Raw genomic sequence first — 26,260 nt, 5'->3', positions numbered from 1 at the left:
CCAGCAATCGATCTGAAAAAAGGTTAGCTCCACCTGCAGCCCCAAAAAGCCGCGCATCGCCAGTACGAGACTCCATCTGTGTTTCCCCATCCCCCATTCGCGTGGCATGATACCATGATGTGGATACTCGGGGAAAAACAGCATTTGAGAGAGAGAAGAAAAATTAGAAATTGAAAAACGGCAAAATAACAAGCGCAGAACAGAGTTTCAGATTAATCAAATGAATCCAGAAGGAATAAGTACAAAAGGCAGCTAAGTTTCTCTCATCCCTGTCGTAAAAGACTTTCCAAGCGATGCATGCATTTGTCACAGTGAGATATCATTGGTTTGAGTGGAATCTAGATCGGATTATAAAGAACGATGGGGCTTGAAAAGAGCGTATCAGAGCTTTGGCCCCCGAACATTTGAATCATAGTCCAGATGGATCATATTTAGCGTGAAAAATGGTGGTAATTCGAGGGGCCGTGTGATAATGAGATTGTATTTTGGTTTAATGTGGATTATTCTACTACTACTACCAAGGTACTATTTACTATTTACTATTTACTATTTACTCTGATAATAACAACTTGAATATTCAGATTATTCAAATATTTTGATTTCTCTACGCACAAATTAAAATACTACATCAACTCCCAATATGCAGTCGGCCCCGCCGAATAATTAATTAACATATTATCTCCAATTTAAAAAAGACGCGACTCAGCTGCGCCGTAATCAGTGGAGAGGGATTGAACATTTGACCCACGTTGGGAAGATGGGGCTGGATGGGAGATCAGGATTGGTAGATAATGGTCCAAGTCCAACGCACTTGCATGCAATCAACTGAGCCGGACTGGTTTTCTAGCCTATTTTTCTTCTTCTTTCTCTTTCTCTCTATCATATGCAAGTCACAACTCACACCCGACGATCAATCACAAAGTTAAGCCCTAGCGCGACATTGACATGTTCGAGAAAGAAAAAAATCCATACAATCCACCAGTGGCAGTTTCAGCAAAGTGGGTAATATGCACAAGTGTTCTCTTTCAGCTTAGGAATTCTCCGTATAGGCATAAATCCCAAATCAATTTGCCCGAAGGAATTCCGCGGTCAGAGCCGCAGGGGTCACTCGGTCCTCGGTCGGACTCAGTAAGCATGACGCGAAAAATTTGTCGCTTGAGCTGAGATTATACTGGCCCTATCCACTATCAATCAATTTCATAAGGCATGATTGGTAAATGTTATTAGTGGGGCAGGGTTTAGGGGAAGCTAGAGGGTCCATCGCGGATCGATCTATCGCTCTAATCGGCATTGACCAGCCGATGGTTCCAGATGGGGATTGTCTTTGCTTATCCATGGTGATGAGTGGGGAGAAGCGATGAATCAGATTGATTAATTGAGTTTATGGTGTTAAGGAGATAATTTCCGTGATTCTGGGTAAACAGAGGTCTCTTCTTAGCCTTGTGAGTTTGGGTCGGATGAAGCCGAGGAACCACAGCCTGTCGCCTTTTTCCGCCCTGTTTTCCAAGGTTCTCTGCATGCGTGACAAACCTGCATCAACTCTTTTTTTTCAACATAAGCTCCGAAGACACGTATAAATTCAACCATCAAAGAATTGATCTGTCGAATGTCGAGTCCTCCGGAAGGCAACCCGGTCTACCGGTGAATCTGTCAATCGCATGGCAATAAGACATGTGGGCTGGCTCCACGATGAACCGAATTTTCCGAGTTCTCTCCTCGATTCAGGTTCCAATTGCCATTTCTGGAAGCCCTAGTCTATCCACAATTTCATGGCGCCCTTCAGGGCTCTGAAGAACTGGGGATCTAGATCTTGCCTAGCTTCAGCCACGCCCAGAGTTTGCTATGATAGTCTGAGGAACAGGGAAATGTGGCTTTACGCCATGTGATCGGACTGGGACTTCGGGATTGAGCTCTGAATATTCCTCATTGATACTTGCAGAGTATGAATTCTTGTGATCGAAACTAGATGCTATCATTAGATACGTTCTGTGTTCGGTATGCTCTAACGGTGTTCCGAAGAAGTACTCCGACATGCATGAATACTTGACAGTCTTTAGTGCCCAAGAATGGGGTAGGTGACATGTCACTTTTAACGTACATGATCTACGCACATGAAGCTAAACTAAACAAGGGAAGGACTCGGATCAAAGATCGACATGTAACATTTGATTCAAGCTTCGTCGGGTCTTATCTCCTCGTCAATATTCTGTGGTGTATGAAGGACATGGGGTTTAGTGAGAGGCGGTCGTGGTCTTTTCACCCCTCCTCCTCAAAGATAAACCTCACGATGAAGACTATTCTTATTCTATGATGAAGGCTACATACTATACAAGTGGAATGAACCTTGCTCCTCCCCATACGCCGGGTAGAATGACTGCAGTCAAACCAATTCCAACGCGGTAGATTCACAAGGCCCTTCGTCGACAAGGTGAGCTTAAGAGTCCGAAGACACCGCACCTTCTCCAGCCGATCCAGGTTTGATCTTCTCCATTGTTTTCACTGGTTGCGGGTTCGATGTCCCCGCCTCAAGAGCCGCAATGCGACGCTCGAGACCGTTCAGTTGAACTCCCATGGATACCACCTCGTTAGAGACAGAAGAGAGTCCGCTTTCCAGATCAGGAGTTGGTTTCCCATACTTTTGGCGTCTGATGTAGTGAACAGCTTGAACTTTAACGTAGTAAACAAACAGAACAGGCAATCCACATGGGCGCAAGGAGAGAAAGAGAAAAGAAAAGAAGAAAAGAGGTGAAGATTTGTTCATGGTGGGCAACAGCGTTCTTGCCTCAACTCATCGCGAAGCTGATCAAAAACGGCAGGTACGAGTCACGACTAGACCTCAACACCAGGAGCGGATCAACCTCCAGGCCGTGGAACTTTTGTATATCATCTAGGTACCTGGGCATGTCCAGGTGTAATCCCTGATATTGCCCAATGCATTACTGATGCAATATCAATTTGGAAATTTGGAAATTTCAAGTATCAACGGCAATTCAGGAGATAATACATCGAGAATTATTGACCTCAGGCTCCTTTCCCTGTAGGTAATACCAACAAGCCCGTGGTTTCATCACTTTTCGATAACGCTGTCCTCGTAACAGAGACAGATTACGTTGAAACATGTCCTCCTGCGACAGAGTTGGGGTGAATTGCAATCGGAGGGCCTCTCAACCCGTATACGTGGATCACCCACCAGTTCACTGGGTTTTAATGTCGCGGAATAAGCCGAGGCCTGTTCGATTCGCCACCGTTCATCCCCTGGATCCAACCCTGGCCCTAGATCTTTCCATCGAGTCAAAAATAAGCATACATCCTGCTTTTCGATATCTCGCAATTCTAGCTTCCAGGATGTGTTACCTCTGTCACATTTTCCTTGCCTGCAAAGCTGCCTCGTACCGTCTTGAGCTTCATCTTGTTGGCAGTAGCTCTTGATTAATGATTTGATGGCGTCGGAGAAATCGGAATAGAACTTCTTGAGTAATAAGTTGTAGCATTCAGGGGATTTGGAAGAGAGAGTTACAATATGATCGCAAATCCCAACTGTGTCTTCTTGATCAAAGATGCTTTGTACCTCTTGCCTTTTCACGACTGCAAGGCTTTTTATGCGTAGGCCAAGACCAGGAGGGTTGGTACACACTCGCGCCTCGATAGACTTCAAACCTATCCGACAAGTGAAATTCGATGTTCCAGGATGACGAAGTCGATGATGAGGATTGACTTCGGTATACATTAGCGACTCTGCAGAGATACCAAAGGATGGGCCGAAGTAATATCGTCTCATAGCAAGATGGAGATGGACGAAATGAAATTGATAAAATGAGTAGTTAGGAAAGAGGGAAAGGTTTGCTCCCGCGAGGAGGCTTGAGTTTCTGTCTTGAATAGCTTCAAAGCAACTCCGAAGCTTGAATTTTGATGATGGTAATTCGACATATTGCCAAAGGTGAAGTCGCAAGCAAGCAAAGCAAAGGTAATATCGGGGCAAATTGCGAGCAAGTCGGGTCAAAAGATCGATTCGCAAATCATCATTGGGTATTCCTGTTCGAACGCCAGACCATGATTTACCTAGAAGGGTATCGAGTTTGGAGGAGTGACTCATAAAACAGTGGTTGCATAAAGCCAAGCAAGACATATCCACTGGAGATAGATAGCGAGAGATCATGAGCACAAGCTCTGGTGGCAGCTTATCGAATGTCATTTGTGGCGTGTTATTCTCAGAGGAATTGTTCAATTTTGAGCGAGTGTGATGATGACGGCGAAGCAGCAGAGTGAATTTGAGAGCTCGAAACTGTTACGTCACCTTACTGGGTACCTAGGTAGTGTTAGTAGTGTATGGAACTTCACATTGCATCGATGCCCAGGACAATATACCAGGTAGCGCTCAAGACTTGGAGCTGTCTGCCCACGACATTCTAATCTGTGGCCTTGCGGTGAGCTGTGGTGGCGTAACAGAAAGATTATGAAGAACTGACTACCTAGTCAGTTCACGTTCACGACCGGAAGGGCGGCCGCTGGACAACCTGAATCAATGAGGGGAGATCGCCTCATTTACAAGTACGGAAAGGAACGAATAAAAGAATTATATCTTATCACAGCGGATGAAGACCCTTCTACGGAGTAGAGAAGCATGCACGATGATGCTGAGATATGGAAACGATCCATCCATCCATCTAGGTACGGAGTACATAAGCCTAAATGGGAACACTAACCTTGGAAACCAGAGCCAGACTCGGAGTTCTCCAACCATGTTACTGAATTAAGGTCGGCTCAAATTACTACTATGTTAACTTGAAACTTGCTTTCAATGTTTGCCATCACTCATAGAGGTGGATATCTCGTAAAGCTAAAACTCGATCAGTCTCTTCCTATGCACAACAATGTTTGTTCAGAGTGGGGAAGAGATTTTGTGATACATTCTACTGTTCAGAGTGGGGAAGAGATTTTGTGATACATTCTACACATCCATCCATATCACCCCACTAATGCATGGTACCTCCGTACTTGCTTTTTGTTGCATGCATGATGCAAGTGATTATCACGCGTGAACGAGTCGCAGAGTCGATCTTGTAGATAACGAGGCGATCCAAGATAAGCATTTTGAATCATACAACTTACCTCGACCATCCAGTGCGAATCCATTTAAACGTTTGCGAAATATCCATCACGTTAAGTCTAAAAACTACGATATTCAAGAAGCAAAAGGAAGTTTGTTTGAGAAAGAAAAGAAACGATGGCTCTCAGGCCGGGAGATCAAATTGAATAAAGGTCCTCCAAATATGCAAAAGGTAAATCAACCACCAATTCCTAAGCCCATTTACAGGAGCTTGGCAACAGCAGCCTGGATAGCAGGGGGGGTTGGCGCCACGAACAGTCTCAATCTTCTCACCACCGTTGAAGAAAAGGAAGGTAGGCATAGCGGAGATACCGTTCTCAGCGGCGACCTCACCGAGCTCGTCAACATCAACCTTGTAGAACTTGATGTTCTCGTGGGTCTCGCTCAGCTTCTCGATAGCAGGGGCAATGGCCTTGCAAGGACCACACCAGGTAGCGTGGAAGTCGACAACAACCGGACCCTGGGCCTCAACGACGTTGGCCTTCCACTCAGCGACGCTATTACAATATCATGTTAGTTTTGTTGATAACAATTGCCGTTTCTCAATTGAAGGATTGTCTCCGCTATACTTACGTCTTAATCTCAACAACGTTGCCACCAGCCATTTTGGAGATAGAGCGCGAGAAATGCGGGATAGGAGTAGAAGAGAAAGATCGAGAGGGCGCGATGAAGGGAGTACGCGTAGAGATTTGCGAACGAAGCAGCGAGGAGGAAGCTCGAGAAATAGGAAGACGAGCGAAGCGGAAGGAAGGTTTAATCTGGAAGAAAGACGTGGGGAATGAGCTTTTAGAATTTCAAGGAGGGGCACTGAGGGGCGTAGGGTATTTTTTATAGGCCCATGACGTTCCGGACGGAGGATTAGGTAAGGGGATGTTTTTTTGGTGACAGCTTAATAATTAGTCACAAATCTCGCGCTTTCCATATGGAACCAGGTTGATTCCGGGTCACGTCAGGCCTCCGTGGTGCGCAGGGGGTGACTTACAGCAGACATAGTAAGTGAATTGGAATTAAGGCTGTTTACTGTAGCCAATTGAAGGTCATGGAGGAAGGAGGAAAGGGAGCCTTTGGGCGGTCGGTTATGGCAATATAGGATGACGTGATTGTTGCTTACGAATTAGATCCAGTCTGGACATCTGATACTCATACATTTGATGTCTGGACAAGGGATCCTTGGTATTAATCAGATGTGATGAAAAATCATGATAAGCCATAGATATTACTAAATAGCTCTAGTTTATTCAATCATAATTGACATAGAACTTTGAATGTATTAGGGTTGTTGTTCCTAGTATCTTCTCGTAAGTTCCAGTCATGCCAAATGCCGACATCTATATGTAGTAACATCAACGTTTAAAGTAGAAGAACACAAGTACTATGTGAAATGTAACATTTGAATGACTCAGAAAATCAAAGCCAGATCACGGAATATCATATCATAATCATCATATCCTTCCGCTCAATCATGCAGTGAGTCATAATCCATAACCTATATACATCAGCATCATTCAACGGGGGTGGTAGTGGCACCAAACACTGCAGTATTCAGGTAGTACTAAGTATCAAAAATGTCTATCGAGATGTTTGTTCACCGCAGAAAAAGAAATCAAGACCACAATGGTATCTGGGGGTATAAAGAGATCAAACAAAAATTCAATATGGGCCATCTTGTGCAATTTGCTCCGAGATGCCATCTTGGAAGGGTATATTAACACGAAGACATGGATGAAAGAAAGATGTTCAATCAAATGGCTCTTGAAAATATCAGTATATTCATGCAAGAAGAAATAACAGGCCATCAAAAGGGCCAGGGTGTTTGGATTATTAAAACAGGCAAATTGAATTTATGCATCTAGCAAGAAAACATGGGGCGAGCTGGGGGTATCAACTAATCAATGGGAAAAAGTAAAAATATGGTGAAAATGGCAAATACAGCAGGTCAGGAGGAAGGGGGAAGGTGAATCGGGGGATGGGATAAGGGGTAAAAGAGGAGACCATGCATCACGTAATAGTACAGATAATAGATGGTTGGTAAAAAAAAAGGACCACAGATTTTGCTGATATCAGGTGTGGTCATGAAAGAAAAGAAAACAAAGGAAAAGTTTAACGAATGGATGGCCATGTACGTAGTAACATATGCCAGGGCAGGTCAAAGACCCAGAAGTTCAAGAGAAAATTGGAGTTAAATCTCTTGAGTGAGAATGAAGACCAGGCTTCAGAGATATCAGAATATCTTTTCCACCGAAAGGATTGGACGGAAATATGGTGAGATTTTCATCAAACGTGGTCGATTTCACCGTGAACACTAGCAATCCGGTGAGGAAAGTTACTTTCTCCTTCCTCCTCCAGAGGGCTGACAGGGCTGTAATCCTCCTCTGCTGAGATGGGCGACAAGGAGGGAATACATCGGAGAGCACCCTGAGTTGACTTGGGGCGGGAAATGGGGTTCACAACGACAGGGCGGCGGCCAACTTCGCTATGCCACATCTCTGCTGGCTTTCCAGCATCAGAGGTAGTAAGATCGTTATCCAACTCCGGCTCCCTCATCACATTGCTGCTAGCACCACGAGAATCAATCGAAATTCGTTCATCGATGTCAGCCGCACCATCCAAATTTGGAGGTCCAATGGAACTGATATTAGGACGAACGGGGCTGCCTGGTGGCTGGTTCATTCGACGGAAAAACTGGCCCGACATCCAAGACCCTTCGGAATCAATGGATGCAAGAGATTGCGAAAGAGGCACGTTTTCAGAGTCAGCATCTACACTTTCGGCCCAGGATTGATGATGTCTTCGACGAGGGTTGATAATGTCCACACTCGCACTTGGAGTCGGGCCACGCAGGAAAGTTCCCTCATTGTTTTCGAGAGAAGACTCGGTCACTTCTTCTGGAATGTCGGGGGACTGTAAGCGAGAGTCAGGCGGAGACATGGGCTCATCTCCAAAATGTTCGGTGAATTTTGATTGCGACCGCATCACGGTGCCGGTGGGAAGGAATGTTCGTGGGGAAATGATCGAAGATGTTGGCGGGGGTGAAGACTGGGTTTGAATTCGGTAGAAAGACTCGTGCGAGGCGTTGGAAACTTCCGGACTCGACTCTTGGAATCTTTCACGGTAGCGACGCTTGAGGCGAGAAGAGCCACGACGGAACAAGGATGAGATGGCATTTCCACGACGGCCACTGGCGTCAGACAGGCGACGCTCGGAAAGGTCAGAGTTTGAGCCCATACCAAATGTTTGGGAGTGACTGGGACTGTTGAATCCATGTCGGACGGATGAGTGAGATGGTGACAGAGTAGTACGGGACATGCCCATGTCATGCGAAGGTGCGAAGCTCGGACGGGTGGCTAATTTGGGTACATCACGAATGGAATCACGAATGGAGGAATCATCGATGTTGCCAACGACTCGGGCACTTTCATCTAGAGACTCAGTACCTAGGGCGTCACTTTCCTTTGGTTCTTCTTGTTCTTCTTGTTCTTCTCGCTCTTCCTCCTCCATGATCACATCCTCCATGTTGTCCTCGACTGTAGGCTCCAGTTCTTCATGTTCTACTGCTGCTGCTTCTGCCGCGGCACTCTCACGAGCTGCTGCTACAGCCTCTTGCGCTGCCCGCTCCTCCTCAGCTTGCTGTGCATCGGCTCTTGCCTGCAACTTCCGCCTGAGCTTTTCCTGGTCCTCAATCTGCTTCTTTTCTCGACGACGACGATCCCGTTCCATCAACTCGCGTAGTGTACTTGCATCTAAAGAATCGGCTAGTTCGTTCATGCGTCGTTTCGAATGATAGAGATCCTCCTCCGATGTAGGTAGGGCGTGTAGGCGGTCCTTATCTGATCGTCCCGAGACAGGTTGGTTACTTCGAGCCGTGGGAGCCCGAGGGGCTTCAACGTAGCGAACCACGGGTCGCGGAGTCAAAGCAGCAAAGGCATTCACTTTGAAGGTGTAAGGGTCGGTCAAATCTGAGAAGGATGAGGCTGCCGAATCTCGAAAGGACAGACTGACGTCCGACTGATATCGTTCGATGCGTCGGCCGTTCGGCTTGCGGCGCCGGTGATCCATCATATTGTAGTCCGGGTGACCTGTCGGACGCGGAATGTCGATCGGCGTCGAGCAAAGCATGCGGATCTCACGTTCACGCATGATCTCGTGCGCTTTGCGCTTGCTGAGTCTGCGGCGCAATTTGTTGGGTCCATTTTGATTCTTTGACCTCATTAAGGATTCGGTTCTTGATAGAGGTCGAGGAGGACCATCGTCGGCGCGGTCCGAAGACATTTGCGAGGATCGATGGTCGATCAAGGACATGGGTCTCTGTCGCTGAGATGAAGATCGAGCGGGACCTGTACTGTCTGTCGCATCCCCGTTTCGTGATAAACGGCTGTTTTGTTGACGTTTGGAAGCTCGGCGGGAAGGCTTGCGGCCCAACGTCGGTTCGGGTGTAGGTTCGAGGGAAGTTTGTAGAGCAGCAGCTTCATCAGGACTGACTTGAATGGTATGCCGCTTGTTCTTATTGCCCGGCCAAATGGCCATATCGCCATGGCGCCCGGTCGAATGCGGGATACGTCCCGAAACGAGTTAGTGGTCGCAAAGAAGTATGGGCCAAGCTGAACTCATGGAGTTGTTTTTTAGTGGGACTTGGGGCCAACGAAAAGGATAAAAAATAAAGAAAAGACAAAAAAAAGCAAAAAAAAAAAGAAAATTCAAGATCACGGGGATAGCACCGTCGTCATGAAAGTGGAGAGATTTTTGGTTGGTTCGAGGGTAGAAAAAGGAACGAGTTCAAAATTAGAAACCTCGAAGGCGAAAAAAAGGACTGGATGGGAAGGATTGGGGCAAATAGGGGGGGGAGCTTAGAGAGTAATTGTGACCTGAGTGGCGTTAAAACCACGAGTTAACAGGGATGAACCAAAGGGAAAAGAGAGTGAAAGCAAGAGAAGTAAGAGTAAAGAGTAAAAGAGTCAAGAGTTCAAGAGTTAGAGCAAGAGAAAGCGAATTTTTGATTAAATTGGCCAGACCCTCATCGTCCCCTTTGATGTTTGAGATGTTTGTGTTTTTTTTTAAATTATTTTTATGGTATTTTCTATTTTCTATTAATGTATTTGGTTTCCAAGGTTATGATTGTTTTGATTATCAAGTTTGTTTTATTTGTTCTATTTGTTCTATTTGTTCTATTTGTTCTATTTGTTCTATTGGTTCTATTGGTTCTATTTGTTTTGTTTTTAATGCATATGTCTATACTCTATACTCTCATCCCTTTAAACATCCTAATCCTTAATCCTTCTCGTCACACATGGTACCTGGTACCTTTCTCGATAATTCATCTAAAGACGTGGTACGCTGGGACCCCGGGTCGCGGCTGTGATTGTGGCACACAACAATCCACATCATTATAATGAGAAAAGCAAGCCAATAATGCGGTCAGATCGGCATCCTACCCTCGTCATTGGGAAATTGGAAGTATCCAGAAAGTGGAGCCACTCTGCAACAAATGACTCCAGAATCTCCTCAGCAGAAAAAAAAAACATATTAACAACCCGATCCACCTTGCATTGGCCCCGTTAGGTGTTCGTCCTCGGATCTCTGAGAATGACTTGGATGAATTTTTGATCTTACACTTCATGATCAACCCAACCAGAAAAAAATCCCTCTCCCCAAGGAACATTTAAAGAAAAAAAGAAAAGAAAGCGCATTAAATTTCCTGATTTTGCAGGATCTCCGGATCTCGTGCTCTGCGCGCGTGCCATGGAGCGGCCGTTGGGCGCCCGGTGGAGCCCATCCCGGCCAGAAGTCCTCGGTCCTGGTGCTCTTGACACGCGGGAATGGAGTCGATCTTACGCAATACACTATCTGACTGGCCCCCATTAGGGCGGATTGATTTATTACCCATGGCTCTATTCCCCTCTCGGAACTGGTCTACGTTGCTTTTTTGGCCTATGCGTCGTGTATTTTTTTGATTGTTTTTGGGTGTTTCTGCATATCTGCACTCGGATGCTGCAGGGACGACGCCTAGGAGAATATTTGCCCGCAAAGTGGATATGCGATCAGCGAAAATACTCCAATTTAGCACTGGCTTTGATGATTGTACTTGCTTTGCCTGCGAGGTGAGCCGTGCACAGAACATGATGCTGTCATCGAACACTTTGTAGATTACCCGAACCCAGTTCGTTATTAGGTATGAACGGACGTTCTCCGGAAATGGCAATGGCCTAAATTCAGGGTGACATGAGGATTCAACTCGAAGGAGCCAAATGGGGAATCGGTGCTTTCGATCCCAATATTGCCGAGGTTATATAGTAGCGAGTCTAGCGACTAACTCACCGGTTGTCCGTACCGCGTAAAGGGGAGTACGTGCACTCTACAAAATGTATAACAATAATAGTGTACACTCAACACTCCACAATAGGAATAGTAGTACGAGAAGGGCAAACATAAAGCCTTAAGCTTGAGTGCACTTAAGTCCTCCACAGAGTGGATTGTTGATATCTCTCTCTTCATTGGTTCTATCCCCCCCTTGGCATGTTCTCAAACATTGACAAAAGGGATTGTAAATCGAACGATCTCCACGCAGTTAAGATTTCAACACACTGAGTGTCACACGAGATGATCAGATCGCGACTTATGAGTGGATAACTCGTGATCCTCATGGAATTATAGAATTGATCCATCTCGAATCTAGGGATCAGATCGCAACTGATCATCCTCCATCTGCATATGACAGATCAGAACTCGAATGCACTCACTCTCGTCTCCATGGCTTCTGAGAAACCTTGCAGCTACATCAATCCCGTCAAATATGTTTCACAGCAAGATCGAGATGACTCTGCCTCAGCCCTGGAGTGCATGTCGGGACCTCGGAAGCGGGTCGAACATTTGAATTCCACTCGAACTTGAACTAGTCTGGACGTTCGCTAGTTCTCTCCCCGCTTTTTTGCCGAGACAAGCATCTTTGATCAATGAAAATCTATGCGGTCAGGTGGTCTTGATCCTACTCCTGATGTTCCCATTTTACTACTCCGTACATATGCGAAGTGTGCGCCTCACTCTCCGTACAGGCCCGTTGTCCCCGGTTACTGGACTCCAAATCGCCCAGTCCCGCGCCTAGAAGCTAAACGCTGCAAGGCGTATGCTGGTGCCCGCGCCCATGAAGGGTGGGGTTTTTGGTGTTTGCAGACACCTTGGGCATCGACACCTGTATCGTAAATCTCATGTGCCGCATCACCCCGAGCCTTAACCCTTTTAGACTCGGTTGGCACGGTGGGCGTCGATACTGCGGATGCTCAGACCTTATACCCCATATAGCAATTACGCTTGCACCAAATTATTACCAGATTGGGGACGTAGGGAGGGGCATTGTGGAGGTCAAAATACTGGGGAGAGGAAATAATGTACATGCGGTGTAGGTGTACTCTGTATATCTTCGGCTTATGAATTACCCCTCAAATCCCCGGTGCCAAAATTTGAATGTTTCTGCTTCGTATTCGGCTCAATCCTACTGCCTTGACTCAGACTTGCGTTGAAGTGCTTGACAGGGTTGTATGTATGTGTGGCGTTGTGCTCACGCCATCGGAAAAACGCCACCTGGGCCACGCAGCAATCTTAACAACGACTATTAACGCAGGGAACCCAGTCAGGTAGTTATTCTGATTCGATGGCAAACTTTTTTTAATTAAAATTGAAAAAGAAAAACGTCAAATTGAAGAGGCCAGAGCCTCAGGAACTCGGATACATACATGGACAAAATGTCCTGTCAAGGGAATACCCGGCATGCTAATCCAACCATCTAACCCGACACCAAACAGAATGCAAACCACTCAACAACATTGAAACTGATAGGCCAAATCCCAATTAACTGATTTGACAAGTCGACAGAAACCGCCCAACACGAAGAAGAGAATTCACCATGTGCAAAGGCACTAACAACAACCACTGGCATGGACCAAATCACTATATCAACCGAAACTAATAACCAGGAACAGTAGCGTAGCATGGAATCTCAAAGTCTCACTTCCTCCCAGCATCAGTTTCTGACTGATCCTTTGAGCCCATCACACCGTCCCGATAAGAATCCCTCTCACTACCCAGCACGATCATTCGTCCGGATGCAGACGGCTATGAGGAACTGACACGTTTTCGCAGCCGATTCGGCTCCCGCTCCAAGACGCGATATCTGCGGCTACTGTGTCCACTTAGCAGTCTCTTCAGTGACCATGATCCAGGACTGTGGCTGTGGGTATCCGGAGAGCATCGGGGTGAAGACGGTGAGTCGAGAGGGGCTTGGTGGAGCTTCTGGGATTCGGATGAGAGGTTGGTCATTTTCTTGGATTGGGTGTCCATATGCAAGTACTGGGGCCCAAAAAGATGACGAGAATTTGCCTTTTGGGGCTTGTGGTGCTGTGTTGTAACTTGAACTTGAACTTGAACTTCCAATGCTCTTTCTTCGGTTCTGGTTGTTGGGTGTGTGGAACCTTTGCCAGTGATTATGATGTATTGCCACTTGATAATTTACGACGAATGAAAGTCAAGTGGCTGGATTTCAGTACTTGAATCTTGGAAATTGTTTGTTTTGGGGTGGTTTGCACATGTGCCAAGGGAAGACGGATTCTTTTATCCAGCCACTAATATAGAATCAGAAACTCCTGGGATGATGAACTTGAACGAATGTTCGATCGATGAGGTTCGACTTGATTCAGGATCAGGAACGGGTGAGCGGGGTTGAAATGGTGGGGCCATGTTCAGGTGGTTGGATCCGAGGGTATACACTGGTTTATCTGGTTCGAGTTGGGAACTGTCATCTGGAGGTGGTTTGGGGAGGCTGGGGAAGGGTCATCCTGGCTTGAAGTTCCTATATCTATTTTAGTGGGATGGAGTTTATTCTGAGGACATGGCCAAGAAACATGTGCGAGCTTTACCGGAGGGTTCCAGGTTATAATCTTGCAAGACTTTGAATAGAGTAATGATATAAGATCATCTCGTTGCACTAACATTGACAGTTGAGAGTACAGTTCTGTTTTTTACCTCATCTTGGATCTCTCTATACTTAACGGATGTCTATACTTGTGGAGTAGTAGAATCCGATCCGTGCAGTCCCCGAGATCCGCGAAGCCATGTGTGTACATGCATGGGATCTTACGGAGCCATATACTACTCCACAGGTCATATCATTCCACGACTGTACTAAGATTTGAGGCTATACAATAATTCTAACCTCCGAAGGTTGAAATGCTAACTGTACTGCCTGTACTGCCAGTGGCGAGGTTATCTCCATATTGAAGGTCACTTTTCATCTAAATAACGTTTGAGAGAGCAGGTTGAGGCTACACATCGGAAGGATACCGATCAAGTACGAGTACTACTCAGAATTTTCAAATGTTACCACTTATCTGCATGTACAATAATATAGAAAACCTCAGAATACGATCTCATGCCGACACCCCAGATCCCTGCATGTCTCATTTAAACGAAGCCCTAGACCCTGATTGACGGCACCAAAGTCCCCCCCACATGTGCACCTTCTTTAAAGCCAAGCATTTTCTTACAGCGATCATCTGATCCACAAAAGAGTTCAATAGAAAGAGGAAACTTCATTTTCAAGGTTCAGAGGCGCAACGAGGAAAAGAAAACTCTTGGGTCAAAAGACGGTCTGGGAGAATTCTTTACCTGATCGATGTGACGGTGGGAACCCCGCATTGCTGCACTTATTGCACTCGGTATGCGTTTTTAATGGCCGGATGACTGAATCATTATCGATTCGTATTGGATGGAATAATTCGGAGATGAATTCAGCCCTGTGTCTTGAGTCTTCGGTCTGGTTGGGTTGGAAATCCTTTTTATGCTAGATGGACGTCACAAGCAGGATGAGAAATCCCTCGTTTCTAAGCCTCGATTCTCTTCTCCTTCACATCTTCTACAAAGAAGCTGAAATTATCTTACTCTTTAAAAGATATCTCAGACTGGGAATCCCCAGCATCTTGATACTTCTGATTCCATTTATTCCCGAGTGCTGTCCTCCGGCCTCCGAGTCTCTTTGTAACATTGTCCCGCTAGTCCTCGTCTACATCCACACTGGGTACACCGACTTTTGGAGAGGATTAAGCCATGGGACCACTTTTGATCTTTGTAGCCGTCGGATACTTGCTCCTCTATGCCCTAGCTACGACGCAAACACAAATGCCCTTACTATCAAACCGGATAACGACGTGATGGCTTATGTTCCACACTCTGGAGCATTGCTTGTATCTTCCAGATGTTCCATTTCGAGTACCACATTCGTTTGCCTAGGTACATTTGTAAGTTCAATTTCGAGGTATACATGCTAGGAAATCAATGTTCGTGTAATGGACATGATGGTAATGTAAAACATAGCATGAAAAAGACGACAAAGCAAAATGTTGAGCTTGAAGTATGATTATGCCCTCAACTACAGATACCTATTGCAGATGTCAAACCGCAACTACGCATCGATGGTTGGAAATATGGATTCAGAAGTCCCAAATATTGGGTTCTAAGCGAGACCTTGAGTGTCCAAGTTAAGCATTCGAGCCTTCGACCGGACTTACATACTTGCACTTTATATATGCCAGGATTTATCTACGCCACCCAACACAACTTGAAGCTGGCTTCACGAAACGCTTATGAGAAACTTTGAAGATGCACGAACATTTCAAAATTGGATCCTACATCGTTCAGACATGTGGATGTCTGTGTTGGCTGGTTCAACTACATTGAAATGCTCATAATGACTGATGATCACGACCATTTTGTTCGGCTGTTGTTATTTGATACCATGTCCCATTTTGCCTAAAGAATTGCTTGAAATTTTTGCATTTTTGTCTATTCAAGTGCTTTGATTTTGCTCATCATGACCTTTCGAGACAGTAAGCGTGACATAATCGTAGACATGGCAAGCGCCAATTTTGTCAACTGGAATCCTCCCATGAACTCCCCTTGGCCAAGAAACTGGCCAGTAGGAAGAAGAGGCACCAGATCACAGAGCAGTTATCACTGAACCTATCGTCTCATTCGTAAAGTATTGAAGTCAGATCTAGAGTGTAGAGGTATCTCAGTACAGTACCTCCGCCCTCCAACTCAGCATATCTAAAACCAGATCTTAATCAGCTCCTCACTAACAGCACTTGGCGTCAAAACACCACTGTCAGTGATCAGGGCTGAAATAAGATGGGGCGGAGTGAAATCAACTGAGTCTTCCAACGGCAACTCCACCGGGCGGTCCGCATCAGACTGGACCGATTTTTGCTGTGCGCTTTGTTGCGCAATATCCTCCTCGGTCTTGAACTCGACAACACGCTGCTCAATAGGAAGGTCATACTGACCCAGAGGGTAGAGACGAACGAACTTGTGGCTCTCAGCGACGACGTAGAAAGGCTTTCCAATAGCCTTGGCAAGAATACCAATCTGGTAAGTGCCCATGCGAGACACGATACCTCCGTTCTCTACGACACCCTCAGCTCCCACAATAACCATATCAGCCTTTCCAAGTGCATATGCGACTGCCGACTCGGGGATCGTCGAAACAGGCACACCCTTCGCTCTCAAAGCGCGCACGGTCTCCATACCCTCAGGTTCCCCAGAGGGACCCTCGATATCCTTGCTGATCGATGACAAAACGTAAATGACATTGAAACGGACAGCCGAAGGACCTCCCTCCTCATCAGCAGCTTTTTGTAGTAGCGATGCTACAGCTCGTGATCCACCATTTGTAAGTACTGTGCAACCATCACGGATGAATCCACGGCCAAAGGCGGCGATCTTCTCTCGACTCTCCTTAGCACGGCGAATAAACAGTCGACCGTTTGATAACAAATGTGTTCGGATAGCCTTGAAATCTCCAGCGGGACCCAGCTGGCCCGGTCGTTGTAATGTGGTGATCAGGTATCGTTGGAAGAGATCCGTTCCGGCGGAGAGACCGATTGGGTTAGGGATGGCTTTTTTCAGGTGGGCGGTTGACTTTGCGAGAAGATCAAGGGTCTCGGAGATTGTGGATGAGGGTTCATGTGTGAGAAGAAGGACCAAAGCTTCAATGGCGGCAATGGGCATGGTAAGATCGGGATCGGAGCGCAGGAGCTCATTGTATGTTGCGACAATACTGCGCTAAGGATTAGTTCTGGGTTTGATCGAGTACTATAGCTGTCGTGCTTACTCAAATGGCTTTGCACCGGCTGTCGCCGTGCTCTCAGAGGTCGTCGCCATAGTGTATGATTCTGGTTTCTTTCTTTTGTAGAGCCGAGGACGAATGTACTGAAGCTGGAAGAGTCATGATTTCTTTGTGCTCATGTTTGTCCTGTTTGTTCTTCGCTGCCCCTCCAGCGGCGCGCTAAACCCAATGTGGGTTATCGTGCGGGCTTCAATGTAAACAATCCGGTCGAGCCATAACAACTTACCACCTACACTGCCTAGGTAACTCGTTGCAGTTTTGTTTTTCTCGAGCTGGTCGCTAGATAAAGAAGGCTACTGGCGATAAGTGCGCGACCACAATGTCATACAATAACCGCATGAGCATGGCTGGCACCCAGCAACAGCATAATCGAGGGCGCAAGAAGGAAGACGACAATGACGCACTTATGCGCCTGGTTAGTTGCCCATTGGAATTGACAGAGATAATGACGATGCCACGAGAAACCCTACTAACTGTTGTCCCAGCCCGACAAAGAGATCGCGGGATGCATCAACGATATCGGAATTCCTTTTAATACGGCAGACCTCGCAAAGCCAAACCCGCAACAGATCCAGATGGTTTTTGAATGGTTCGCGGAGCTTTTGATGAATGTCACCCGCGAGACTGTAGAGCCAGGAATGCACGCAGCAGCGGAGGAAATCTGTGGTGACTACCCGGATATTGTCCCCAATGACACTCGCAACCTCATGGGATTCTTCATAAGCATTCGAAGACTGCTATCAGAGGTGCGTCTACTGATCGCGTCTCCTAATATACACTCCATGCGCTCAGAACTAATTATGCTGTGTACAGTGTGGTGTCAACGATTTCACCTTTACCGATCTTACAAAACCGACCCACGATCGACTGGTGAAGATTTTCTCTTATCTGATCAATTTTGTTCGATTCCGCGAATCCCAAACCCCCGTAATAGACGAACACTTCAATAAAACCGAGAAAACCAAAACGCGCATCGATGAGCTATTCGCAGAGAACCAAGAGATGGAACACCGCCTGGCTGAGATGCGACGAGAACAACAGATAAATGAAGTGCAGGTACGCGAAAAAGTGGCGCGGAATGACGAACTGAAAGCGCGGCTCTTGGAACTGGGACGTGAGCAGTCACGAGTGGCGGAGACCCTTGACCGTGTGAAAAATGACCGAGCGCGAAGACAACAACAGCTGGAAGAAAAGACGGAGAGGACCGTTCGAAGCCGACAGGAGGCGGAAAAACTGCGACCTTATGTTCTCGAGTCTCCGGCCACCTTGCAGTCATCATTGACCGAGCTGGCGGAAAGTCTTATGCGCGAGAAAGCTCAGATCGATGGGATGGAGAAGCGGGCCCGAGCATTGCAGACTTCTTCGGATACCTTTACTGTTGTTTCTAACGATGTCCAAGGATGTGTCAAGCTTCTGGAAGATATCTCTACTGAGCTACAAAAAGAAGACGAGGAGGAATCTCGTGCCGCCCGGAACAAGGAGGCCATTTCGGACAGAGGTGCCAGCGTGCGAGAGGTTGAGCAAACAGAAAAGCTACTACAACGACAACTGGCGCGATGGAATGAACGAATCGATCAACTTCGCAAGAATGCCCAAGAGAAAGCAGAGGCTGCGCAGTCCAGAATGGAGGAGCTTCGAAATGTTCAGAGACAACTTCGCGAAGAGCGTGCGGAAAAGCAAAGTGATATGGAGCGAAGGCGGATTCGAATTGAACAGACTGAGAAAAAGGTATGTTTCCAAGAAACTTGAGTGGTCTATGGAACCATGCTAATCAAATGTAGATGGTTGATCTTAAAGAAAATATTGAGAGTGAGATTCAATCAGCCCACGATCAGTATCTCAAGCTGGAGTCCCATATCAAGCTTTACATCACAGAGATGGATAAGTCTCTGTGAGCTTTGTCATTTTATTGCTTTTATGTGGATTCAGGAGTTCAGCGGGCGGCTCTAGGATACCCGGGTACAGATTCATTTCATGGAGTTCATCATATCGCGGACCGTTTGATTGTATTTTTCACTGTCATCAATGTCCACAATCTCTCTAACAAGCCGTCTCTTGATCAGCTTGAAACATAAACCAGCGTTGAGCAACCTGTTTAATAGAGACACCACGTCCACCCCAATTGCCTTCTTCGCTGCGAATCCGTAGTGATCCATTCAATAAAGGAACTTGCGTATCCCACAATCTTCCTCCCCAGTCGGCACTAGAAGGGTTCATAGCATTGTCGCATTCGCAAAGTAGGAGATCCACGTTTGCTCGACTGGCTGTTTCAACAGCAGCGGCAAATGTTCGCGAGAGTCCTTGTGCTGCGAATTCCATAGTTGTACCATGTAAGGCCACAGCATCTAAAATTGCAAGCAACGAGAGTCGACTTCCACCTTTCGTTTCTCCAATTGCATCATGATCGGAGGATTGCGTGGCCAGATGAGCTCTGAGACTTTCCAAAGATGGGCAAAATGTAAGCCGAATCTTGCTTGACTGTGCAAGAAGACCAATGGTTTTGGTGAGTAGATCATGGCGCGATGGAGCCTTCGGAATGGGTTCCTGTGAGTGAATAGCCGCAGATAATTGGACTAGAAACTCAGATCGAGTACCACAGACAACCAAATTGGTGTAAGCACCGGTGTCAAGCAATTGTTGTATCAGATCGGTTACCAAATGACAGGAAACCACTGTTCTGGTCGGGCCCATGACGTGTTATCAGTTGTTTTTCGAAGGCCACCGCACTAGGTATTTCATCTAACGTAGTAGCGGCATGTTTTAATTCCACATGCTTCGTGAAAATTCCATGTTTACTGGGATTCGGGAGTTTGATGAGGTGGAGTCATAGTACATAGCTGGATATTGGAGAAGCTGAGATAACCGCGTACCAACTCTCCCGCGGAGGTCATGCTCCTCCTCCGCCTTTCCTTCCCCCACCCTTAACACTCCCAGCCAATTCCTGCACATCTGAGATAGGGCACCTCAGAGGCTGGTTTGAAGATGGAGACAATCTCCAGAATATCCTCGATGCTGGAAACAGGTAAGTACTATTTCCCTCATGATCCCGGCGCTTTTCTGGTTCGAATGGTACTGACCACGGGACCAATGTGCGCATAGCTCGAGAGCTCACCCTGGAGGCTGCCCAATCCGCCGCGAGTAACAGAATCGCGAGAACAGATTCATCTTCCCGTACATATAATGTCGCTCAAATTAAAAAGCTCCTGGATAGTCGCCATGAGCGAGAGGTCTTGGACGGCATGCGGAAGGTTATCTCGGTATGATGGCATCATATTGCCCGGCCTGAACAAGTTGACCCAGTGGCTAACTCGATCATTCTATTTATCATTATTTTCAGTTGATGTATAGATCCGAACCTTCCCATCCCTTCTTCTCTGCCGTGGTAAAGAACGCCGCTAGCGCCAATCTCGAAGTTAAGAAGCTGGTTTACATTTACCTGGTTCATCATGCAGAGGCAGAACCAGATCTGGCCCTGTTATCCATCAACGCGATTCAGAAGTCCCTGACAGAGCAAAACCCACAGGTGCGAGCAATGGCTCTACGAACAATGTCAGGCATCAGAGTGCCGGTTATCAGTCAGATCGTATCGCTGGCTATCAAGCGCGGATGCGGCGATATGAGCCCACATGTGCGGAAAGCAGCCGCCTTGGCTATCCCCAAGTGCTATCGTCTAGACCCAAGCACGCTACCCCAGCTGATTGGATACATTGAGACTCTGCTTGGAGACGCTCAGTACTTTGTTGTCGGCCCTGCCGTTGCTGCATTTTTGGAGGTTTGCCCAGAGCAGATTGACTTGGTTCATAAACACTATCGCAGTTTGGTTAAGAAGCTTGTGGACATGGACGAATGGAGTCAACTATCCACCTTGCGTCTCTTGACGATCTATGCACGCAAGTGCTTTCCGCATCGGGTGCAAAAGGTCAAGCGGGCGGTGACCAAAGCGTTCTACGATGATGATGAAGGCCAAGATGAATCTAACTCCCAGAATGATGGAGAAGAGTATGAAGTTCCACTAGTTGACCCTGATCTGGAGTTGCTTCTTCGGGCTTGCAAGCTCTTGCTGCAAAGCAGGAACTCGGCTGTCATTGTCAGCGTCGTTCGATGCTTTGTTTATCTAGCACCCACTGAGTATCTTACTGCAGCCGTGGGACCTCTAGTCGCACTTCTTCGGAGCCCCCAGGATATGCAGCTGATTGCACTGTATAATATTGTTGTCGTCGCATTGAGGGACCCGAAACCGTTCACACGATATATTGCGCGTTTTCTCGTTCATGCAAATGATCCTCCGCATATCTGGCGCTTGAAGCTTGAGATTCTTACAATCGTATTTCCTCATTGCGGACAACACTGGAAAGGTGTTATCATTAGCGAGTTGGAGAGTTTCTCCAAGGGCGCAGACCCTGAATTGGTTCGAGAAAGTGTACGAGCAATTGGACGATGCGCACAAGGCGATGCTGCTACAGCAGAAATCTGTCTACGCATTTTACTTGGACAGGTTTCCAGTCTTGATGGAAATCTTGTTTCTGAGTCTCTGACTGTCATTCGACATTTGATTCAACAGGATCCACCCGCTCACAAGCAAACTGTTATTCAACTCGTTACATACCTTGGAACAACAACCAATGCTGACGCAAGAGCCACAATCATTTGGTTGGTAGGAGAGTTTGCAGCTATGGATCCGGGTAACAATATTGCCCCGGACGTTCTCCGTATCTTGATCAAGGGCTTTGCCGATGAGCCTGAAGTTGTCAAGCAACAAATTGTGTTACTAGGTGCTAAAGTATACCTCCAACATCTATTGCAGAATCAGACGCAGGAATCTGTTGAAGATCTCAACATTGCAGCTTTACCCGAACCACCCGTCAACTCCGAACAGAACATTCATAACGAATGGACAGACGACCAAGCCGAAGATCAGCAGGACGCAGATCATGCCACTGAAAATGATGCAGCTACAGAGGAACTTGGTACCAAGGGAGAGGACCGAATTACTCTACTTTGGCGTTACATCCTTCTTCTCGCACGTTACGACACTTCATACGATCTTCGTGATCGTGCTCGTCTTTACAAGTCACTTCTCGCCACCCCATCTTCAACTCAACTCGCCAACCTGTTGCTCTTGGCTCCTAAGCCTGTTCCGCATGCTCCTAGTCCATCTGAAACTCGCAAAGATCTTCTCATTGGAACTGCGACTCTGATTGTAGGCCCGGAAGCTGGCTTCCATGGTCTTCGGGGTTATACTAAACTGCCAGAGTGGGTAGAGGCGGGTCAAGAGCCTAACCCTAGTCTTCGTACCGAGGACGTCAAGCCGGAGAGTACAATCACTCAAAGTTCAATGACTGCTGGAGAGAAGTTGGATAAGGCCCTCCGTGAACACCAGGCTGCTGTACCTCCGCGACGCCATAATGGTCCAGTTGCACCTGGTGGTGGTAAGAAAACTTTGGATCAGTGGCTTGAGGAAGAAGAGGAGGAGACAGAGTCTGAAACTGAAGAAGAGGAGACTGATTCAGAGGAGGAAACTGACTCTGAGGAAGAAGGCTCTGAAGAGGAGTCTGAGGAGGGTTCTGAAGAAGAAAGCGAAGAGGATGAAACTGATTCTGAGAGTGAAGCAGTTCATACAGAGGCGCGGCAGTTACTTCATTAGTCAAGCTCCAAAGCCCGTGTATATTCCCTCAATCTGATTGGATCTGTCAAATAGAATTTGAACTTTAGAACTGAAACTGGAAACACTACTTGATTGAGTAACTCAAGCTTAACTGGACACTGTCATTTCCTCAAGCTAGAAGTTCTTTAATTAGAATGTAGATAAAGGATTACTACTATATAGTACCAACACATGGCCCTTCAATGTTCAAGTTTCACTTTACTACCGTGAGCAGGTGACCGCCTTCTCTCTTTCCAATTCAAACACCGCTGCCCAGTTGCAACTTATACTCCCGGAGTGTATACTATGCATAAAGGAAAATCATTTCCCCGCTCCGACTCACCGCCTATAATTGGAGATGTGTCACGTGCCAGGTACACACGTGGTAAAAGCGGTGTGCATCAAGGCGTCCATCCCCACGGTGGTTTCCCGGGTTAGAAAAGGCCGGGATCTGGTTCAACTTTGAACCTTGGAAGCATTATCAATGCAGTGCCGATTTATCTTGTCATGATGCCTTCAGTGCACCATTTGCCTCTTGTCTTTCACTCATAATTTGACCTCATTTGACCTCAATATTTATTGTCTCTGTGAAGACATCTTTCTCCACCGTGAACATTACTCCCCGCGTTCCCGCACTCCCTTCAGTCCCGAGTTCGGTCTAGCGAACACCAGCAACAATCTGCTCAATTTCTGTGCCCCTTTGCGCCAGGGGTCATCCGCTCCTTCCCACATACACAATTTATTCCAGTCAAAATGCCTGGCCTTCCAAGTTAGTTCTACTCGATCCTAGCCTAGGACACTGTCTTTAAGCCTCGGGTGCGTCATACGGTGGAGCGAGCTGACAGTCATGTAGCCAGTATCGACCTTGATGAGTGCATTGAGCGCCTCTATCGAAAAGAACTCCTCGCCGAACCGGTAATAGAAGCTGTATGCGCCAAGACGAAAGAGCTGTTGATGAAGGAGAGCAATGTTGTTCACATCAAGGCACCTGTTACGGTTGTGGGAGATATCCATGGACAATTCTTCGATTTGCTAGAGATCTTCCGCATTGGTGGATTCTGCCCAGACACAAACTATCTTTTCCTCGGTAAGTTAATGCTATCTAAAACAAACGTGGCTCAATCAGATCTTATGGGAGCAAATGGGATTATATTTCCTCTGAAAAGGAAGAAGTTGACTAACGTTAGGCATTTATAGGCGACTATGTTGATCGTGGTCTATTCAGCGTGGAAACGATTTCCCTACTCGTCTGCCTCAAGTTACGATACCCTCACCGAGTCCATCTGATCCGCGGTAACCACGAATCTCGCGGCGTCACCCAGTCCTATGGCTTCTACACCGAATGTGCCCGCAAGTATGGAAACGCCAATGTATGGCACTACTTTACCGACATGTTCGACTACCTCACACTAAGCGTGGTAATAAACGACGAGATCTTCTGTGTACATGGTGGTCTTTCTCCGTCGATCCACTCCTTGGACCAGATCAAGATTATTGACCGGTTCCGTGAGATCCCCCACGAAGGGCCTATGGCTGATTTGGTCTGGTCTGACCCTGATCCGGAACGGGATGAATTCTCCTTATCTCCACGTGGAGCGGGGTATACTTTTGGAGCGCAGGTTGTCAGAAAGTTTCTCGAGGTCAATAGCATGTCCCACATTCTACGGGCTCATCAGCTATGCAACGAGGGATACCAGATCTTATTCGATGATCGTCTCAGTACAGTTTGGAGTGCTCCGAATTACTGTTATCGCTGTGGAAACTTGGCCAGTGTGCTGGAGGTCAGCGATAACATGGAGCGCTTCTTTAATATTTTCGACGCAGCACCTGAGAACGATGTGCACAGGAGTGAGCAGCAAGCTCAACAGAACAGGGACTCCCAGCCAGTGATCGATTATTTTTTGTGATACCCCTGATGTTTATAATGTGTTCGACTCCCATCTTTGTTTCTTTCCTTTTTTTTTTTTTATTTGTGTCTAGTATCTACTGCACCATACAGGCGTTGGGGTTGGTGGGCATAAAAAATACGAGCTGCACATTCAAGCATTGAATTGGTCATCTCACATCTTACGTGCAGGTGGGAAGATATCCACATCAGCAGACATTGACTCGAACAAAATAGAAGCTAAGAAGCAAAACAGAAAGATCCACCTGGGGCCTTCCTAGAAGATAAAAAGAACAAGAGAGTAAATCAAGAAAAAGTCAAGAAGAGAAGATCAGAGGCTCAATAGACCACACAGTGCCAGGACCAAAACAAGATCATCTCTACAGCTTTTCATGTGAAAGGAAATTCGTCACGCTTGGAATAAAGAATGGGGCCGCTCAAAGAAGTTCAAACGAAAACAGTCCAAGAGAGTCTCAATTCATTTACCAGTCTTTGGCGATGATGAACGACCACTCGAACAGCAGGTGGGTGTGGTCATCATCGTCGACGAACTTGGAAACAGCATGGTAGGTAGCACGGGCGAGCATACCAGAGGGAGCCTCTTCCTCGTTGACTGTTGAGTTACACAAGTTAGCCATTGTACATAGAATTCACAGGTCTCCGCTGACTTTGTGTGCGTGCGTGGAGGTGAATTGGGTGGGGGCGAATTTCAATGTATACTCACATTCCTTGCTGTACAGAGGCTTCTCTGTAGTGTTGGGTGCATAGCTACCCAACATCTCCTGATCCTTGCTGACACGGATACCCTTACGCTTGACAACCTGCAAGTACTTCAGGCCACTCAAGACCTCGTGGTGAACCTGGAAAACGACCTGGATGTGGAACTTGCATCCCTCCTTGATAGTGAAAGGCTTGTCCTTAAGAGCAGCCAGGGATTCAGGAGTGGAGCAGTCGATTGTCACATCCTCACGGCCCTGAGCCTTGAGAGAGAGAGATTTGATGAGACACTTAGGATCGCCGGGCTGGGCGATGGGGGCGCCGGCATTGAGGCCCAAAGAGGCCTTCCAGCGGACCATGGCTTCATCATCCTTATCTGTGGGGCGAGGAAGATGGTATTAGTATGGATATTGTTGTTATTGTTTTGGAGGGAGTATGGGGTAAACATAGCACGATGAGGTATAACAGGCTCGGGATATGAGGGTATGGGTTGAGAAACACTTACCGAGCTCATTGTACTGGTCCATGGTCTTCTTCTCACCGACCTTGAAGCCCTCGGTCTTGGTGGTGGCGAGATCGTCGTGGTCAGCCATTTTGAATTGGATGAAGCGGGGAACCGTTGAGATCTGATCTGGTCGGGGAATGGGGATGAAGTGGAATTGAGTGACGGGGAAGAGATGGAAGGAACTTGCGAGTCTGAGAGTCAGGGAAGAGAAAAAAAAAGGTCAAGAGAAGAAAAGG

General features: G+C 46.9%; 9 protein-coding genes across 9 annotated transcripts; 3 read left to right on the top strand and 6 right to left on the bottom strand.

Moving 5' to 3' along the window:
- Window positions 1-2,434: 2,434 nt before the first annotated feature.
- On the bottom strand, window positions 2,435-2,761 carry N7483_010589 (uncharacterized protein; the record flags this gene model as incomplete). The annotated part of the gene is made up of 1 exon (XM_057094016.1): window positions 2,435-2,761. One exon carries the CDS (start codon window positions 2,759-2,761, stop codon window positions 2,435-2,437), a length of 327 nt encoding a protein of 108 aa, XP_056939987.1.
- Window positions 2,762-5,308: 2,547 nt separating this feature from the next.
- Window positions 5,309-5,712, bottom strand: N7483_010588 (thioredoxin family protein; the record flags this gene model as incomplete). Its single annotated transcript, XM_057094015.1, has 3 exons — window positions 5,309-5,317; window positions 5,364-5,604; window positions 5,681-5,712. The coding sequence occupies 3 exons, from the start codon at window positions 5,710-5,712 to the stop codon at window positions 5,309-5,311; spliced, it is 282 nt and encodes a 93-aa protein (XP_056939986.1).
- Window positions 5,713-7,381: 1,669 nt separating this feature from the next.
- Window positions 7,382-9,631, bottom strand: N7483_010587 (uncharacterized protein; the record flags this gene model as incomplete). The annotated part of the gene is made up of 1 exon (XM_057094014.1): window positions 7,382-9,631. One exon carries the CDS (start codon window positions 9,629-9,631, stop codon window positions 7,382-7,384), a length of 2,250 nt encoding a protein of 749 aa, XP_056939985.1.
- A 3,579-nt stretch (window positions 9,632-13,210) lies between these two features.
- On the bottom strand, window positions 13,211-17,308 carry N7483_010586 (translation initiation factor eIF2B subunit alpha; the record flags this gene model as incomplete). Its single annotated transcript, XM_057094013.1, has 3 exons — window positions 13,211-13,417; window positions 16,229-17,204; window positions 17,259-17,308. 3 exons carry the CDS (start codon window positions 17,306-17,308, stop codon window positions 13,211-13,213), a joined length of 1,233 nt encoding a protein of 410 aa, XP_056939984.1.
- Window positions 17,309-17,592: 284 nt separating this feature from the next.
- On the top strand, window positions 17,593-19,168 carry nuf2 (kinetochore-associated Ndc80 complex subunit NUF2; the record flags this gene model as incomplete). Its single annotated transcript, XM_057094012.1, has 4 exons — window positions 17,593-17,688; window positions 17,759-18,019; window positions 18,087-19,001; window positions 19,055-19,168. 4 exons carry the CDS (start codon window positions 17,593-17,595, stop codon window positions 19,166-19,168), a joined length of 1,386 nt encoding a protein of 461 aa, XP_056939983.1.
- Window positions 19,169-19,313: 145 nt separating this feature from the next.
- Window positions 19,314-19,964, bottom strand: N7483_010584 (uncharacterized protein; the record flags this gene model as incomplete). Its single annotated transcript, XM_057094011.1, has 1 exon — window positions 19,314-19,964. The coding sequence occupies one exon, from the start codon at window positions 19,962-19,964 to the stop codon at window positions 19,314-19,316; it is 651 nt and encodes a 216-aa protein (XP_056939982.1).
- Window positions 19,965-20,282: 318 nt separating this feature from the next.
- Window positions 20,283-22,917, top strand: N7483_010583 (AP-3 complex subunit beta; the record flags this gene model as incomplete). Its single annotated transcript, XM_057094010.1, has 3 exons — window positions 20,283-20,295; window positions 20,373-20,530; window positions 20,611-22,917. 3 exons carry the CDS (start codon window positions 20,283-20,285, stop codon window positions 22,915-22,917), a joined length of 2,478 nt encoding a protein of 825 aa, XP_056939981.1.
- A 753-nt stretch (window positions 22,918-23,670) lies between these two features.
- On the top strand, window positions 23,671-24,824 carry N7483_010582 (serine/threonine-protein phosphatase; the record flags this gene model as incomplete). The annotated part of the gene is made up of 3 exons (XM_057094009.1): window positions 23,671-23,686; window positions 23,771-24,004; window positions 24,115-24,824. The coding sequence occupies 3 exons, from the start codon at window positions 23,671-23,673 to the stop codon at window positions 24,822-24,824; spliced, it is 960 nt and encodes a 319-aa protein (XP_056939980.1).
- Window positions 24,825-25,284: 460 nt separating this feature from the next.
- Window positions 25,285-26,112, bottom strand: N7483_010581 (RHO protein GDP dissociation inhibitor; the record flags this gene model as incomplete). The annotated part of the gene is made up of 3 exons (XM_057094008.1): window positions 25,285-25,415; window positions 25,527-25,895; window positions 26,025-26,112. The coding sequence occupies 3 exons, from the start codon at window positions 26,110-26,112 to the stop codon at window positions 25,285-25,287; spliced, it is 588 nt and encodes a 195-aa protein (XP_056939979.1).
- Window positions 26,113-26,260: the final 148 nt, after the last annotated feature.

The sequence above is a fragment of the Penicillium malachiteum genome, assembly GCF_028827825.1.
Source record: "Penicillium malachiteum strain IBT 17515 chromosome Unknown utg000005l:1.0-9002435.0:326005.0-9005861.0, whole genome shotgun sequence".
Classification (NCBI taxonomy): domain Eukaryota; kingdom Fungi; phylum Ascomycota; class Eurotiomycetes; order Eurotiales; family Aspergillaceae; genus Penicillium; species Penicillium malachiteum.
This window is presented reverse-complemented; position numbering and strand designations above follow the sequence as displayed.